A 16,959-nucleotide genomic window follows, 5' to 3' on the forward strand; every position below is an offset into this window, starting at 1 on the left:
AGTCCCACCAATTGTTCTCCGCCTAACGCGACCAAAAATACCCCAATTGCTAGCACATTGAATAATATTGGGCGCCAATTTCAAAATAAATACGAAAATCTGCAAATTTTGTTATTAAAATATTATTTCTGAATCAAAAGACTTAGTTATTCTGTTAGTTGGTTTAATGAACATTTTGTTGTACCAAGTATTTCTTTCATTTTATGCTTTGAGACTGTCGTGAATCCAATCGATGTAGGACGCCACCCTGGTGTAGACATCCGGCCAGTCGGGATTGGGGCAGGGAACGGGTCCGAACGATACCAGTCCACCGAGCAGATAGCCCTCGTTCTTGAACAGCATCAGTGGACCACCAGCGTTTCCATAGCACTCATGGGAATTGGTCAGGCCACAGAGCTGCGAGGCCTGGATGCGCAATTGCTGGCTGGCGTACTTCCTTTGGCACTCCTCAATCGAACTAATGGTCACATAACCTTTTCGCATTCTTTGCGAGGAACTAGCCTGCCATCCGGCCACCTCGGTGACCAGACCCTCCAGCTCGTCCGCTCGCAGCTGCTTGTAGGGCAGGCAAATGGGTTCCACAAAGTCGTTGAGCTTGGCAGGACTTGCCAGTCGGATGAGGGCAATGTCGTTGATCTGCGTTTTGTCGGCGCGATTGTACAGGGGATGTGGGAGCAACTCCTCGATGGCTATGTCCTGGTAGGGCGGCGCGCAGTCCGCCACTTTACTATCCTCATGGTACTGACAGTCCGGATTCGTGCTTGTGTCCCATTCACCCAAACGGACCGCAGTAATCTGCAGATTGCTAGTCGCCGCCTGGGCCACACAGTGGGCAGCTGTTAGTACATAGCGATCACTAATAAGCACTCCGCCACACGCATGGATCTTCTCCTGGTTGCCTGCGGAGCAAAGAGGCGGGGAATTAATACTCTGACCTACATATGTATGTATATATTACCAAAAACGGCAACTCACCGCGCGTATACTCAATAAGGGCCAGCCAGGGAAACTCCCTGATTCGCGTATCTGTGTCATTCAAACGCTGCCAACGAACCCTTCCGCAATCCGAGGGCAAGAGTGGGTGGGTCAGGGCACCCAATCCGGCTGTACTTGGACAGCATACCTAGAAGAAACAGTGGCTTTATCATTATGTTATTAATTATATCTCTTTTACGAGGAACTTCCAAAAGTTCACTCGAATAACGAGTTTTTTTTATGATACAGTTTAAGGTCACTTATTTTTTCAACAAAAGATTACACAATCCTAAACATATACAATAAAATATTTAAAAGGAGCATGATATCTCACTTGAAACCATTCGTATTATCAAAATGTTGTGTATTTCCCTATTTGAATCGTTTACAAGTTCTTATCTGTAGAAAATGATAAGAGCACAAGCGTTTATAAAATTCCAAAAAAATGAAGCTGGGCAGTGAAAGTGAAAACCAGAACAGGCCTATATAATCGAGCTTGTTTTTTTTTAAGTAGCGCTTAATGGATCGAGTTTTGGAAGTTCGAGTTCAATTGGTTAGGGAAAGATACTCTGGTGAATCACCCACCTGGACGTCGTTGCCCCGCACTCCGCACTGATTATCGCGGAGCAGGTTGCGATCGCTCTGGCTGAGATTGCCGGATAGCAGGATTTTCATGAAGTAGTCACACTCCCGGATCGAAATGCAGTGACCGGTGACCCGGCCACTCGGAATTTTCGCAACACAATTGATGGGCGGGAGTTGAGCTGGAATATCGGAGATCGGGGATCGTACCGCGTTAACTTCAGTTCACAGCCAGACTTGTTTACGATCCCATATTCCGTACACACTCACCATTCGCGCCCAATGCCAGCGAGCCGACAACAACAAGTAGAGCTGGAAAAGTTCCCATGCCGGACCGGATCGATCAGATACGATACAGCTGAGCGGAACGAATGAGACTGCGATCGAAGCTGAGTCTGAGACTAACATTAAGTTCGGCCGGTGCCTGTGAATTACCAGAGAGTCGCTTTCGGACCGGGTTCAGATAACATAGTCGTAGTTGTGCGACTGGGGGCTTTGTAGAGCTTTCAATGCCCTGCACGCGCCGGCATACTCACTTACTACGAGTTGTAGAGATTTCAGATTGTTACGCTCAGATGAGATCTATTAATTAATATATTTATTTGTGGAACAATCTCACAAGCTAATTCTGATATTAGACATTAGGAATTCGAATGCCGAACATCTAAAGTCGAGCCTCTTAGATATTCAGCATCTCAGCGTTTATATATGGTATCTATGAACCAAGACTGGTTTGAAAATTTTGGCGGAGCTCGTTTGCAGGCTGATAAAGCACCTTGATTGAAGTCGGAAATTGAATCACTTCAAATAGGACCGCCAACTAGTGTGCCCAGGTAGACAAGATCGCAAAGTTGCCTTGGTCAGCACGTATGACCATCTGTGGAGCGTTCGATAGAGAATTGAATTTTGGCGCGGAGTTATTTCCTCTATGCCTCTTTTTCAAACCTACTTTTATAGCAATGTTCTTTATGTCGTTATTTAATGTTATTTGTGTCGTTTTGTTTTAGATATAATTACTGCAGGGGTATATGATCTTTGGCTTGCCTAAGCTCGCGAAGCTATCTGGGGATCAGCCGCCGCAAATCTTTAGGCGCAACTCACACGGCTGACAACAGCTCTCCAATCTGGAGGCGGAGAAGCAGCAGCACTGTCAACTTTGCGATTGCAATCGCGCAGTCTTCCCGAGGAGTACATCTGCGAGGATCTAGATCCTTGACATTTACATCACTGGCAGCCACAGACAGTGGCCCACAGTGGCATCAACAGCATCGCCACTCTCTATAATCAGAATGCGACGGAATCAACGGCCATTCCAACACAATTCATCTGGCTCAACCAGATAGGAAACTATGCCCATCAGCAGGGGCGGCGTCTATTAGATGGGGAGGCCTTTTGCTGCCGATCATTTTATCCTGCCGCCAAGAAATACTGGTTCCAAAGCTAAACGGCAGCAAAGATACAAATCAATCTGCAGAGCCGACCAATCAGAGCGCCGGTGCTCTGATTGGCCACCCATTGGATACGGCGCCTTATGGCTATGGTAACCAGTTTCAAAATGGCAACGCGCATGTGCCAATCAAAATCAAGATAGAACGTTATAGTCGAGTTCCTCGACTATCAGATACCCGTTACTCAGTTAGTAGGAGTGCGAACGAGAACATTCACATATTTTTGCCATACTGATAGAAATCGGCAAGACAAATAACATGTTCAGAAGTGGCAGTTTTGTTAATGGACGTTGAAGTGGACGTGGAAACAAACTTGCGCTGCGTCTATGTCTCTGGAATATATGTATGAACATGCCTAGTCTTAACTATCTAGCCTTTATAGTTCCTGAGATCTCGACATTCATTCGGACGCACACGAATATAGTATACCCTTTTGCTATACAAGTAGGGGCAGCTTAGGACACTCCTTGACACTGGGTCCCAAAATAGCAGTTCAGGGCGTTTGGTGTTATTAAGTGGAATAGGTTTTTAAAATATGAATGTATAATATTATTATTCACTCTTGCTAAAGCATAAATTTAGAATGCGTTCTTTTGTCCGGCTAAATTGCTGCAAAACAGTGATATTCGATAGATCATGTGAATAAATATTTACTTTTATTCAAAAATATCGATATATTGGAATGTAGATAAATTTCTCACATCCCTAGTTCGACCGAATTGCTGTGTGTGTGTCTGTGCGCGCGCCTGTATTGTCCGCCATCTTGTCAGCCCGACAGCATCGAAAAATTATAAATTTAATCGTTAAACGCGTTTTATGCCCACTTAACACACCAGAAAGTGCTGCAGTACACATTTGCCCACAAAAAGGATATCGTCTTGAGTACGCAGCGCTCATCAAAGGGGGTTAAAATTGCATTTGAAAGTGGAATTGTTGGTGCGAAGAAAAAATTGAGCAGCAAAAAATTCCCAGGTCTGTGCTGTATGTGTGTGTGAGAGGCAGGCCAGGGTTGCCGATCCTCCTATTTATATGTGCATAAAACTGATTTTTTAACAGTAAATCCCATTAACTTGTGATCAATTGAGTGCGAATCGCCGTAACTAATTATTTGGCGGGCTGTTATAATTTTTATTTCCCAAAAAACCGCTTTATTCTGAAACTCTACTAATTCTCAAAAACATGACAACCCTGTCCGTGGGAAGGGTACTCAAACAACAAAAACCAAGTACGTTGCGCGGCGCCACTTTGACGTTTGAATCGTCATCAGACGGTTGGGTAAATTTTCTCGCTCTCGTTGCTCTCGGTTTCGGCCCCACTGCATGCGTGTGTGTGTGAGACTTTGTGTGAGTGTGTGCGGTTCGTGACGCATTCTTGTTTTGCATCCAAATTCGCCAAAGCAAAGTAATCAAAGAAAAGCAGAAAAAAGCTGTTAAAGCCGAAAATGATTAAATGTTGAAAATCAAAGCACAGTTAAAAATCAAACGACCCTTCGTGTGTAACTCTAAGCGCAAGTGTATCTGTCGGTGTGTGTGTGTGTTTTGTGGGGGAAGGAAGCGAAAGAGCCGCTAAAGAGAACCAGAAAAAAGGGCGAGGGCGACTGCTGGCTGGAAAAAAAAGAGAAGAAAAAACGGATGGGGGAAACAGAGAAATCATAAAAACGCCGGCAACAGCGATTCTCGAGTGCCCTTCCCGCCACTCCCCAACAGTTGCCACCCCACCCCTCGCAGCGGCGGCACACCCACAAACCACAAAGCGAACGACAAACAAAACTAAAACAAAAGCTAAAAGAAATTCAAGACGCGCTCCCCACTGAAAGTTCGTTTATACGGAATTGGTTATTTATTTTGTTTAGTTTTGGAGATTTGTTTATTGGCGACATATGTGTGGTGATGAACCGCCCCATCCGCCCTCTCTTAGTCATCGTGTGCATGTGTCTGTTTATATTGCCGAAATTCTTTACAATATCTGAGTAAAGTCCGTGAGAAACCGAGATTATCGTTAACTTGGCTTTAACGGAACAGATGTGTGTGATTTTTTTTTCATAGCAACACAACAGCTGCCGCTCACTACCTACAACAAGAAGAGCAACATAATAAAACCTCGAATAACGAAAATTTCATACACTTTAATCAAAAAACTAAATAGTGATCGTAAGCCTTGGATTTATTTTGTAAATGCTTCTGTTTTAACTTAATTCGCCTTACGATTATGGTACGGTTATAAAATAATAGTTATTGCACCAAGAAATCACAAAACAGCTAAGGCCAAAGGAAGTGATTAATACCGGAGATATACTCTAATGTTAAAATGCAAAAGTAAAGAAAATTACCACATTAAATGGATCTTTAATGCGAATGAATTGTGTGTCATTGTTTAAACCACTTAAGTGTCTTTTAAAAATTATACATGTTCATCTTTCCAATTAATGTGGATACGCAATAAATTTGGATTATGAATATATATATTATTTTGCATTCAAAAACAATACCAAACGGGTTATTAAGGAAACCTTTCAAAAGCTTTAAATATTCTTAACAGCGTTATTACATTTCCAAATGGGAATAAATATTGAATTTGAATAAATCAGTGAGTCATCTTATGAAACCCATTAGTATTTATTGTCTTTTAACCGCGAAAAGGCAAAGAAAAGTGCAAAGCGCAATCTTTGAATGTGAAACCCATAATTATCTCGTATGACTCACGATTTTGGAAGTTTGTTTGCAGACGAAACGAGCAAGATAAATGCTCCATAAGTTATGCCAACATTGTTGGCAGTACTCCCAAGGCTTCCCCGGGTTGCCTCCAGCCAGTGCCCACTGTACCACTGCTCTGGAGCCATGAGACCCACTCTGTGGGATGTGGACGGGCCTACGTGCGATGCAAAAGTGGCCAAGTGGAGCTGCAGATGGAGTTCGTTTGGCTTCGCTGGCTGGCTGAATAAAGTGAACCGCATGTCTGGCTCTTGGCTTTTACCCCGCACCCTGCCCCTCCATTCGAAAATCCATCTCCAGCCCCGCCCTTCTTGCTTTCCCCCCACCCGGTCGTCATTATATTACGTTTTTTTGCACATTTCTCGCTTTGAACAATTTAGCCTTCAGTTTCCGGTTATGAAGGAAGCAGCAAACGGGTTCGGACCCAGTCTTTCCCTCTCTCTCTGTGTCTCTGCCCGTTTTCCTCACTTACAGGCGATGTAATGTGCATTTAAATGCAATTTCTGCTGCTGTGCGTCAATGTCGATGAGTCTGCAAATAGCATGAAACCGCGCCGAAAATATGGGATGGATATGGGAATCATTTCTCTCACTCACCGCGACAACGTAACGTGTTCCGCAAATCAGAAACACAAGTCAATCATAACTATTTTTAAACAATAACTATCTTATCATGTTCATATCAAAAACAAAGGAACCATTAAATGCGCAGATTTGACAAATATATCAGTTTTTTGTTCTTGATAAATAGTATTAATATGACAGCAGTTACAGAATGTAGTTCATGTCTTGTTATAAACTGATTTTAAAAGCATTTTATCGCTGCTATTTTAACAGTTGTCGGAATCATTGTAAAACACCAGACTAATTAGCTGTTGAAATATTGAGCAACATTTCTGAGATACAACTAAAATGTGGAGAAACAAGGGTGTTAGGGACCCCGGCACTTACAAATGTTTTGCAAATGAATGCCTAGTGTTTTTCCTACCAGCGTGTTGAAAACCATTCAACTGGTAGTCGTCGTACACGTATATTTTCCAGTTCTGGTGTTTTCATGCCGCCGTAGCCCAGTGAGCGTAACGCCTGGAAACGCTTTGCTCTCGTAATTAACCTCTCGACCGACCGGCTTTCTGCCAGCCTATCGACTTACCTGGTCGCTTGCTACCTGGTCCAAGCCAAGCAACAATCCATCTGTATCTGTGTGTAGCAGCTATCCACAGCTCGTTTAGCCAGCAGACCTTTGAGCACGGTTTCTAGGGCCATCACAAGCCAAAAACCTTCGTGTTACACGGCGTGCGTTTTCCCCGGGGGTTTTCTTCGTTCTTCGCAAATTCTGCCGAAAGGTGCCTCAAAATTTTCCATTAATGTTATAGTAGCAGCAGACTAATCGCCTTGAAAACACATGAACATGATCTATTATTCCATTGCTTGTGCGTTTCACATCGAATATTCGTATTCTATCAGTCGACTTAAAATTAAAGAATCTAAACTTGTCGATGACTCAGGGGGATATTTAAAATATTCTTTGTTTTGAACATATCGTTCAACTTTAAAGCCATTTAGCTTAGGAATGTTGCGTGGTGTCGGATTCTTATACTTTTAAAACGCAGTGGCAATTTTCACCGACGCCTCCTCTTTAATTAATTCGAACAGTGATAGCAATGGTAATAAGGCAGAGCTGTAATTTAATACACATTTTTCAATTTCTTTTTAAGCCACTCGAGCCATTTGTAATTGGATTTTTTATTTCATTGTTGGATATGAACAAATTGAAGTTGATGTGCTGCGCAGTTTTCATGAAAAGCCATTAACACAATAGCATTCGTTTGTATCACAGCCATTCCAAATATAGAAAATGGATAGACATTCGCTGGTATTCCATTAAAATTTTATTTGTTTATCTTAAATGTTTCACGCTTTAAAGTTTAAACTTCGATCGAAAAGTCAGTCAATTGTTTAGGTTAAGTATTCTTGGAATGGCTAAATTGGAATGGCATTAAAGTTGCAGAGGGCAATTACAATTTTGAAAGACATTTGATATCATGGTTCTATTAGTCTGACGTCTATTATCTCGTTTCCCATCCACTCTACTTTTGTTATAAAGCTTTGTGACTAAGAATTAAGCATCTAAAGATCACTGATCTCGGGTTTTTTATGCCATCCACCATCCAGCGGCTATTTGTAAGGCTTCTACCCGCTTGTCTTGTATTTTCTGTTCAGGTTCGATGGCTTGTCTCTGCAGCTTTGACTTCTTTTGTCTCGGCGTTCTTTGGCCTTTCTTGTTTTCTCGTTTCTTCTTCTTCTCGTTTCTCGCTTCTTATCATTCGAGCGTGTTACCAAGTTGGACCAAAAAAACGAGTTAACATTTAAGACCTAAAATGGCCAAAAAGCAGCGACTTGCTAGCAGATCGCTCCAAAGAACAACAAAAGCAAACAATAACAAATTCCCAGCATCGTCATTATTTGCAATTATCGACAGTTTGCTTTTCTGTGGTTTCCTCCATCTCTCCCTCTCTCTTTTGTTTGCACGCTAAAATCTTGGACTTCGCATTCGTCTGCGGTCTTGAGATCAAAAACCTTAGCTTGGCTGTTATTGAGGTACATTTATCGAGAGGAAAATACCGATATGATGAATGTCTTGTAGGCTATCTCATATAATAAATAAAACATTTATGAATAATACAAAATTACATACTTCTTAAGGTTTAAATCGAATTCTTAAGGTTTGTATAGGCAAGGAAATGATCAGATGTTTCGTTCTCGCGTGATATTTTTCATATAAATATGTATATTCGACATTGTTATATAGCTTCTATAAAGATTTCTATATGCGACATCCACAACTGGAGTTGTTTGATTTATGATCGGGGTGCTTTCGCTAGGCCTTAGCCTTTAAGATATCTTTCAATGCCTCCCTGTCGTTCGCCGGATGAATAAGTAAAAATAAGAAACATAAACAAAGGTGTCACGTACACTTTTGCACTCACACGTACTGCAAAGGAGTCGGATAGAATGCGATAGTGGGTGCGGAAAAGGGGGATTCGGATTTGGATTGGGATCTGTGTATGTGTGGTGGTGTGGAGTCGGGCGAAGTAAAGTGAAGGAAACTGCTGGCAAATGCTTTCAAAGTCATTTCCTTCTACTCGGAAAACGTAAAGAAAGCATAAACAAACAAAGAAGCATTCCACTCGCAGCTCCATACATACATACAGAGGTGGTCAAAAGTATTTTCACTTTTCACATTTCACTCAAATGCACTTTGTGAAAATAATTTTGACCACCTCTGTATGTGTGTACTTATAAGTCGGATAACTTGTTCTTCCCAAGCACATATTGTAATCATAAAATACTTGCCTTCTCGGTCGGAATGGAAATCAATATGTGCGAGACTAATCAAAAAGCTGTAAGGCGAATGAAAACAAAACAACAAGCACACTGAGCGGAAATGTGAAATATTTCCCCACCCTTTATTTTTTTATTTAAATGTTTTGTGATGGTATGGTGTTGTCTGTAATTGCACCGAATCATTCTCGTATTTCTCCATTTCCTCTCCGTTTCACTGTAAAAAGTCCAGCAATTCGCCCCCGATTTGTGCTTATCTTGTTACTCTTCTTCGCTCATTTTTGTTTCTTTCACCGCCTCTGTTTTCTTTCTCTGCCCCAATAATTGCTGTTTCGCTAGGTTCAATAAGATTATAGTATTCGTATTTCTGCGCAGTTGTTTTTGTTTCGTCTGCAATACATATATATTTGTGCACACAAACGTGCTCTTTGATTTGCTTAGCATGCAAATATGCGATTTTTTCTTTGACGCGCTTGGTCAGCGAACAATTGTGGTGAAGAAACTAGTTTTGCAGTGCTGTTTGTATTGGACAAAGACAAAATTCTCTTAATACCTGGTTATGTATGAAAATTATGAAGGAAGAGTATGTGGTTAAATAAAAATAAAAATTCTTAACAAAATTTATTTCGTTGGCATTCGTAAAATAAAACGAACAAGTGAAAAAACCTTGAACATTTTATCTTATTCTTTTGACCGCGACTGTTTTCAGGCGATTGTTTGTCTGGGTTTATTATTTTTAATTATTGCGATTTTTCTGCGCTATCAGCATTTGTATTTGTTATTAACGGCGGCGGTGCCAAGCGGCACCCGAAGCACCAAAGAAAATGTGGAAAGGGGAGGGGGGAGCGGAGAAAGGGGTGATGATAGGGGCGAGTAAAGGAAGAGTCGAGGTGGTGAAGCGAGGGGCAGAAGCGAAGCGGAAAGAAAGCAACGAACGATTCACTTGAACTGGTTTCGGCGAGCAGATTTATTTGTTTTGATTGTAGTTTGTTTTTATTATGGCATTCGTCTGCCTTGCATCGGTGCATGTGCATGTGTGTGCGTGTGACATTGTGTATGTGTGAGTGATTGTGTGCGAAAGGAAGAGAGCGATTGTGTGTGCAAATGCGTTTTGGCAGAGAGCACGTGACAACGCCCATTTATGACGATGACGTCTTCCTTTGAACTTTAAACCCATTGATTTTGTAACGCTTTTCTTTTCGATTGCAGGTCAAGTAACGAGAGATAACAATAGAGCAACAAGAGCAGCAGCCAGAACAGCAGGAGCCGAAAGCACTGGAAACAAAAGCGGCAACGGCTTCACATTGGACATGTCATGTCAGCAAGCCTCCAGATTCCATTCAGCCACCGCCACAGCCACATTAGCCAAGAGCACAGCCACCAGGAGGATTGCCACAGCAGCAGCAGCCGCAACAGCAACAGCGATAGCCGCAGCAACAGCCGCAGCAGCAGCAGCAACGCTGACGCCCGTGGAGAGCATTGCCGGCAAGACGACGTCCGAGGACTCGGATCCCTATGCCTTCACCGAGACTGTGGCCGTCACACCACCCATTCTATTCAATGCACAGGTAAAGAAGCAGTTGGAAATTTCCTAAACCCCATCCATATGGAGATTAGAAAAGATCAAGACATTGATGCATGCATGTAGGTCTCTTTGTAGATTTGTACTTAAATATCATCAGATTTTTTCTTTGTCAAAGACACTAGAATAACTAGAATTACTCTACCTTAGGTTCCCGCTGTTTACCACCATTATTTTGAAACTTGTTATTTATGAGCCTTTCAAAACAATTTCAAGTGTATGCTAATCACATGGTAAACAAATTCTGGAATTTTGATTGCAAAAGAAATGGTGATAATTTCAGAACCTGAACTTCAATATAAACAGGTTCCAGCTTTAAATATGCTATTGTATTACGCTGGCTTTATGTACACAACCGTATTCCATGAAATTCACTTACCCAACTGTTTTTCTTACATATTGCAGAAATCGAGAGCCCGCCTAACCGACAGCAATAGAGGCAGCAACAAGAGGCAGACGGCAGCAACAGCTGCGGCCAACAGAAAGGCGAACCTGCTGGCCCAACTGAGTGTCACAGAGGCAGCAAAGGCGCAGGCGTCTTTGGCAAGCAACAACACAACCACAACGAATTTCCATCATGTCACGCAATCTCAGAGACAGTCGCCGGCGCTGCAGTTGCAATTGCCACTGCAATCCCAGCCACAGTCGCAGGCCTCGCCGAAGCGGGCCACCAACGTGTGCATAGTCCGCCCGCAGCAACAGCAGCTGGAGAAGATAGCCACCTCGGAGTCCTGCCAGTCGCCGGCAGCACCGCCACCGCTTTACGCCCACACTCCATCGCTGTGGCAGACGCCGCTGCTCATAGACAATGTGCAAAAGCAACAGCTCCTCCATCAGCAGCATCAGCAACCGCAACATCAACAGCAACAGTCCGTTGCTATTGCGTTGGTCAGTCCGCCCACATCGCCCGCCTCATTACCTTCGCCCACTCTGCCGCCTGCCACCGCAGCAGTGACCGCCATGGTGGCACCGATTTCCGTATCGCCCAAGGGTGGATTACCTTTGCCCCCATCGAAGTTCCATCACACCACATTGGCGCAACATCTGCAGAAGGTGGAGTGCTTGAAGAAAAAGAAATCCTTCCCACTGGCCTGCCAAAACAACAATAATAACAGCAAGTTGCAGAATAACAACAATGTGGTGGAGTCGCTTAAGAAACCTATGGTGCAGGGAACGAACTACAATCAGACTCAGCCGCCACCACTGATGGTTTTCAATACGGGAACAGTTGCAGTTCCCGCGCAGACTCCGCAGACTGCTGCTCCACAGAAACATTCCACCGGCAACAGCGTAGATGACAGCGATCTCAACGAGATACCCGTCAATGTTATCTTCCGAAAGCCGCAAGAGGCAGGCGGAGCGGCGAAAACAGGTGGACCGGGAGGATTAAGTGCACCTGTTTCGGGAACGCCACAAACTCGTCCAACTGAAGTGAAAATGGTGACTCCTCTCACGCCGCCCACTCCACCAGAGATGAGCGCACCGCCCCTGCTAGCGCAAATGCAACCGCCGCAGATACCCACGTCTTGTGTTCCAGCTTTAGCTCCCAGCTTCAAAGTGTCGTCACCAGCAGTTCTCAGCCCGAAGGTGGTCTCACCATCTGCAAGCCCAAAGCTCTTGTGTCCGACAGCACCCGCTTCAACGAACTTACTGCAAATTGCGCCAAAAGCTGTTCCAGCCACTACAAACTCATCTGCACCCGCATTAGCCAAGAAATCAGAACAAATGTCTTCCAAAGTGGCCAATTTAAACGCCTCCAACCGTCAAGCACCCATAGCTTCAAAGGGCGTTAGAAATGGCAACACTAACAACAATAACAACAGAAACAGCAACCCCGTTGCTAAGAAACCGTCACCAACGTCGATGCCGCCTCCAAAGGAGCCGATTGCACCGATTGCAGCAAACGAGTTGACGGATTCCGAACATCGTCAGCGACGCCGCAAACCCGCCTCCGCCTGCAAACGCAGCCTGGACACTCTGAGTGAGAACGAGTCCTTTTCGGTGGATTCGCCCTACTGCCTACAACAGCATTGGCTGCACTCCGGCTTTAATGATAAGTCCCACGACGCGCCACTATCGCAAAGTAACCGGCGTGAGGATCGAATTGCTGTTCGTAAAGGAGCCCTGAGGCGACAAGCACTGCAGCTACTGTCTACGCGCTCCCTGCAGGAGCTTCCCATGCGAGCGGCCAAACAGCGGCTGCAGTGCGTCCAGAACATGCTGATCAAGTACCAGGATCACGCTGGCCAGCAGGAGGGAATGTAAGTATAATGTAGTGTAATCATTACCCAATTTAAACTAATTGTACTGTTTTTCGTTCCAGTGGAATTGGCAACCGCTGTCTGGTGGCCAGCTGCAAACAGCCCACGCTTAGTATGGCAGCACACTGCGAGCGCCACATCGTGAACAACAGCACCCAGCAGCTTTTCCAGCCTTGCGTCGCCTGGCGGATGGACGGAACCGCTTGCCAGGCTCCTGTCTTCGATGTGTTGCACACACTGGCGCTCTGCAAGGTGCACAGCCACCTGCGTTCTGGTATGGATGGAGCCCGTCCAGCATCGAAACAGCCGCCCGTTAGTTTACCAGTCGCTGGAGTGGCGACTATGTGTGTGCCTGTGAAGCAGCAGCGAAAGCGGAAGGCTAACACGAATGCCGTGGCTCGTCCTCAGAAACGTGGTAGGAAGCCGGCGAATGAACCGATTGCTAACCAGATCAGCAGCCAGATAAACAAACTGATACCTGCGACTGGAAAGCAGCGTAAAAGCAGCACCACATCGCTGGAGTCCATTGCCAGCAATTCGCAATCGTCGGCCACCTCACACTCACAGCCGCCTTACAATCCCGGAAATGTGTTGGCAGCGGTACCTGCAGCCCAGAACTTGCCCCAACGGTCCATTCCTCCAGCGCTGGCTCCGCTCAGCAGTGATTTTCAACCCAAGCAGCAACAAGAACCGCTTTTGGTTCCCAAGTTGGAGGTGGATTCGTTGTTTAAATTTGATGCCGATCAACAGCAAAATCAGCAGCACCAATCGAGCCTGGACCCCAGCCTACTTTCATTGGACATTGCCAATATCAAGGCCGAGGAGATTAGCCAAATTGTAGCACAATTGGCGGCGGCCGGTGGTGATTTACAAAATCCAAATAATATTAATAACAACAACATAGGCATCCATAATAACAATAGCGTGCACTTCCACAACAACAACAATAATCTGAACTACAGCAACAATAACAATAACAGTTTCCCCTCATTCAACACGGCCTTTGGCAACGCCATGGGCCAGCCAAGCAACACAATTACGCACAATGGCCAAGCTGTTCCGGCACCGCTGGCCAACACGGCCGATCTGCTTGGCCAGGACATTTTTGGTATTTGCGAGAACAGCTCGGCATACGCCAGTTCCGAGGATACCGGACTGGGCGGTCTCAGCGAGTCGGAGCTGATAGGCGCTAACGATGCTGGTAAGTTTCAAAACGGTGGGACATCTAGAAGGAAGCTAGACGTATGCCCTTAGATTTTTTCGGAATTCTAACACGTTATTTCTCTCTTCCAGATGATATAGCATTGAATGGCTCCCACTTGCTGGAGGAGCACGATCTGGTAAATGTGTTCGACACGCTGTCAGACGATGCCTTCAACGAGCTGTTCCAATCCGGTGTGTATTTAACCACAATTTTACTTGTTCAGCTTTTCATTGTACTAATCCATGTGTGCCTTCGCTGCCAACGCCACCGCCATCGCCATCGCCCTCGCCTTGGACCTGTGCCGATGCAGTGCAACAAGCCGAGTGCGAGGCCATGGACCGTGCTTTGGACCGGGCCTTGCAGCAGACAATGGGCGGCTCGGCGGACAGCGCCTTTCTTAACGATTTCCTGGACGTTGGCGACGATCTGCTGGCCGATGCTGTGATGCACTCACCGAACACGTCCGGCATCGATGCTCCTCCCCTCTTTGGGGACAGCAGCAGCGGCGGTGGCAATAGCAGCAGCAACGGCGCCTCCGACATCCGGGGCTTGGTGCAGACCTAATTCCGGCATCAGGTCGGATTTATGGCCTACAGAATTTACAGATTCATTTAGAGAGTCAGAGAGAGAGATTTTCAAGCTTATTTCCCATTCACTTTTTAGGCAGCTTTCGCTTAGAATTTCGGTATTTTCTTTTTGGCCACTTCTTACCTGCGATTCTGGTTTGGCACAATGTTTCTATATGCAGCTTCAATGTTATGTCATGTTATGCATTCACCAGCAGATATGCATGAATAAACTAGCATTCAAAAACCATATAGTTATGCGTTAATGTGAAAAACATAAAAAAACACACACAAAAAGTAAAAAATTTGAAAAAATGTCCAAAAATATTAAATTCAACTTAAAATCAACATTAAGAATTAAATGTATATGTATCCGTACGCAAAAACATAATATTGTAAATTCGCGGAAAGATGTAGCTTTACGTACATCTAAACGTAACTTAATTTGTTAGTGAACCAACAAAAGGATTGTAGAGAGCAGCTTTATTATACATATAAACGAGAAATTATAAAACAATACCAGAACAAACCGATAAAATGAAACCGAAATTGTAGGAAATCTAGCAACAAATTTTGAATTCTGAATTAAAGGTACGAACGCGATACACTGGATAGTTCGTTAACATAAACAAGCCTAAAATTTGTTTAAAAATTTTGTGAACGCATTTACAACAACAACCACAACACCATACACTCAAATGAGAATTGCAAGAACTACAAAAACAAAACAGGTGAAGCTAAAATTGTTTAGTTTGATTTTAGTTCTTGGTTTGCACCTAACACACATGCACACCCACACATAAACACCTACACACATACATACAACGTACAAGGGACTAGTTTGAAACCGCGAATCGTATTACTAAATATATATACAACTATATATACTTATATATATAAAATATAGCTATATATACATAATACCACTTAATATATCTGTACACATACGTTTAAGTGTAAGCTTTAATTTAAACCAACCCACAAACAAAGAAAAGAAAACCCTATAACAAAAAAAATTAACAGAATGTAAAAGTGTATACTTGATTTACTTTTAAGCTCTTTTATTTAGCCATTGCTCGATGGCCAAAAACTTTGTTCGATTTTAATAAGGCCTAACAAATTTTAAAAGCAAAATTAGGCTGACCGACAATTTTTGAGTTTTAGCATGCGTTTGTCTATTCTAGATTATGTAAATTAACAAATATTAAATAGAACATAAATGAATTGTAATTTTCTTTAGTCTAGTGACAAGCAGCAACTTATAAATCGAGATATATTTATACAACAATACACAAAACATGCAAGAAAACTGTTACGCTTTAAAATACGATATATACCACTCACTGGAGACCGATCCCCAAATCACAGCCCTCAAGAAAACAAAAGAAAAAAAGTTCACACCCGAACCATTCCATATCCATCCATTGTAAGTTTTCTCATTTCTCATCTGTCATCTAGATAACTATGTATTTGTATATGTATCACGCATCGAATTTTCATTACGTTAATGCACCCATGGCACACTCAAAAACACTTGCATCTTTCATAGGAACTTTCGTTTGGGCGTAGCGAAACGATAGAGCAGAAGGAACTACTTTAAACATAATGGAACACTGTAAAATATGATATATAATAACTTCCCCACACTCTCACTCTCTATCTCTAAAACCCTTTATAGATTATATATATAAACGTATGAATTCGTTCTTGAGTTAGTTGATTACCGATTACCGGGTTCACTCGATTACCGATTGAGTTGGCCCGCACTTTACTCCTGATCTACTTCGCTGTGCAAGTGACGCGAACAAAATTAATGTCCTTTTGGTAGCGAAACTACAAAACCATGTATTTGATTATATGCTTTAAACCCTATTTTTATAACTCTTTAATTTGTAAGAACTGTAGCGATGAACCTACAACCCCGCATCCCTCCAGTAGCCGCCTCTTTTTCACCATTTGAAGTTTTGTCTGTTTTCGGTATGAGGTACAATTTCATTTTGTAATTTACGTGCATTTTTGTGATCTAATTTGTGTAACTATTATAAACGAAAAAAAAAGAAATACAAAATACTTTAAGAAAACGAAACAAAAAAAAAAAAAAAATAAAACAAATCGAAGCAAATGAAAAAAAGAATTGATTGATTTTATGGCAACAGAATATTTTACCCTGAAAATATAATACAGTATTTTTAGTAAAAAAAACCAAAGCATCCTGGTTTGTCATTGATCCATGGGAAATCGGTATGGGGAACTGATGGCTGTGTATCGGGAATGGGACTCTCGGCAGGC

At 43.2% G+C, this 16,959-nt stretch overlaps 2 protein-coding genes across 4 annotated transcripts; one reads left to right on the forward strand and one right to left on the reverse strand.

Moving 5' to 3' along the window:
• Positions 1-146: 146 nt before the first annotated feature.
• LOC6606369 (serine protease easter) lies at positions 147-1,939 on the reverse strand. Its single transcript, XM_002031138.2, has 4 exons — positions 1,828-1,939; positions 1,561-1,739; positions 976-1,123; positions 147-899 (listed from the first exon to the last, which is right to left on the reverse strand). The coding sequence occupies exons 1-4, from the start codon at positions 1,883-1,885 to the stop codon at positions 202-204; spliced, it is 1,083 nt and encodes a 360-aa protein (XP_002031174.1). The 5' UTR covers positions 1,886-1,939; the 3' UTR covers positions 147-201.
• Positions 1,940-3,739: 1,800 nt separating this feature from the next.
• LOC6606370 lies at positions 3,740-16,844 on the forward strand. 3 transcript variants are annotated; one of them, XM_032723415.1, is made up of 6 exons: positions 3,740-3,977; positions 10,267-10,625; positions 11,045-12,900; positions 12,963-14,101; positions 14,194-14,295; positions 14,415-16,844. In XM_032723415.1, exons 2-6 carry the CDS (start codon positions 10,368-10,370, stop codon positions 14,666-14,668), a joined length of 3,609 nt encoding a protein of 1,202 aa, XP_032579306.1. In that variant the 5' UTR covers positions 3,740-3,977; positions 10,267-10,367; the 3' UTR covers positions 14,669-16,844. The 3 variants fall into 3 exon arrangements, with proteins under 3 accessions (XP_032579306.1, XP_032579307.1, XP_032579308.1); XM_032723416.1 differs by having other exon boundaries at positions 3,740-3,887; XM_032723417.1 differs by lacking the exon at positions 3,740-3,977 and adding an exon at positions 4,263-4,280.
• The last annotated feature ends 115 nt before the right edge of the window (positions 16,845-16,959 follow it).

Source organism: Drosophila sechellia, chromosome 3R (assembly GCF_004382195.2).
Source record: "Drosophila sechellia strain sech25 chromosome 3R, ASM438219v1, whole genome shotgun sequence".
NCBI lineage: Eukaryota > Metazoa > Arthropoda > Insecta > Diptera > Drosophilidae > Drosophila > Drosophila sechellia.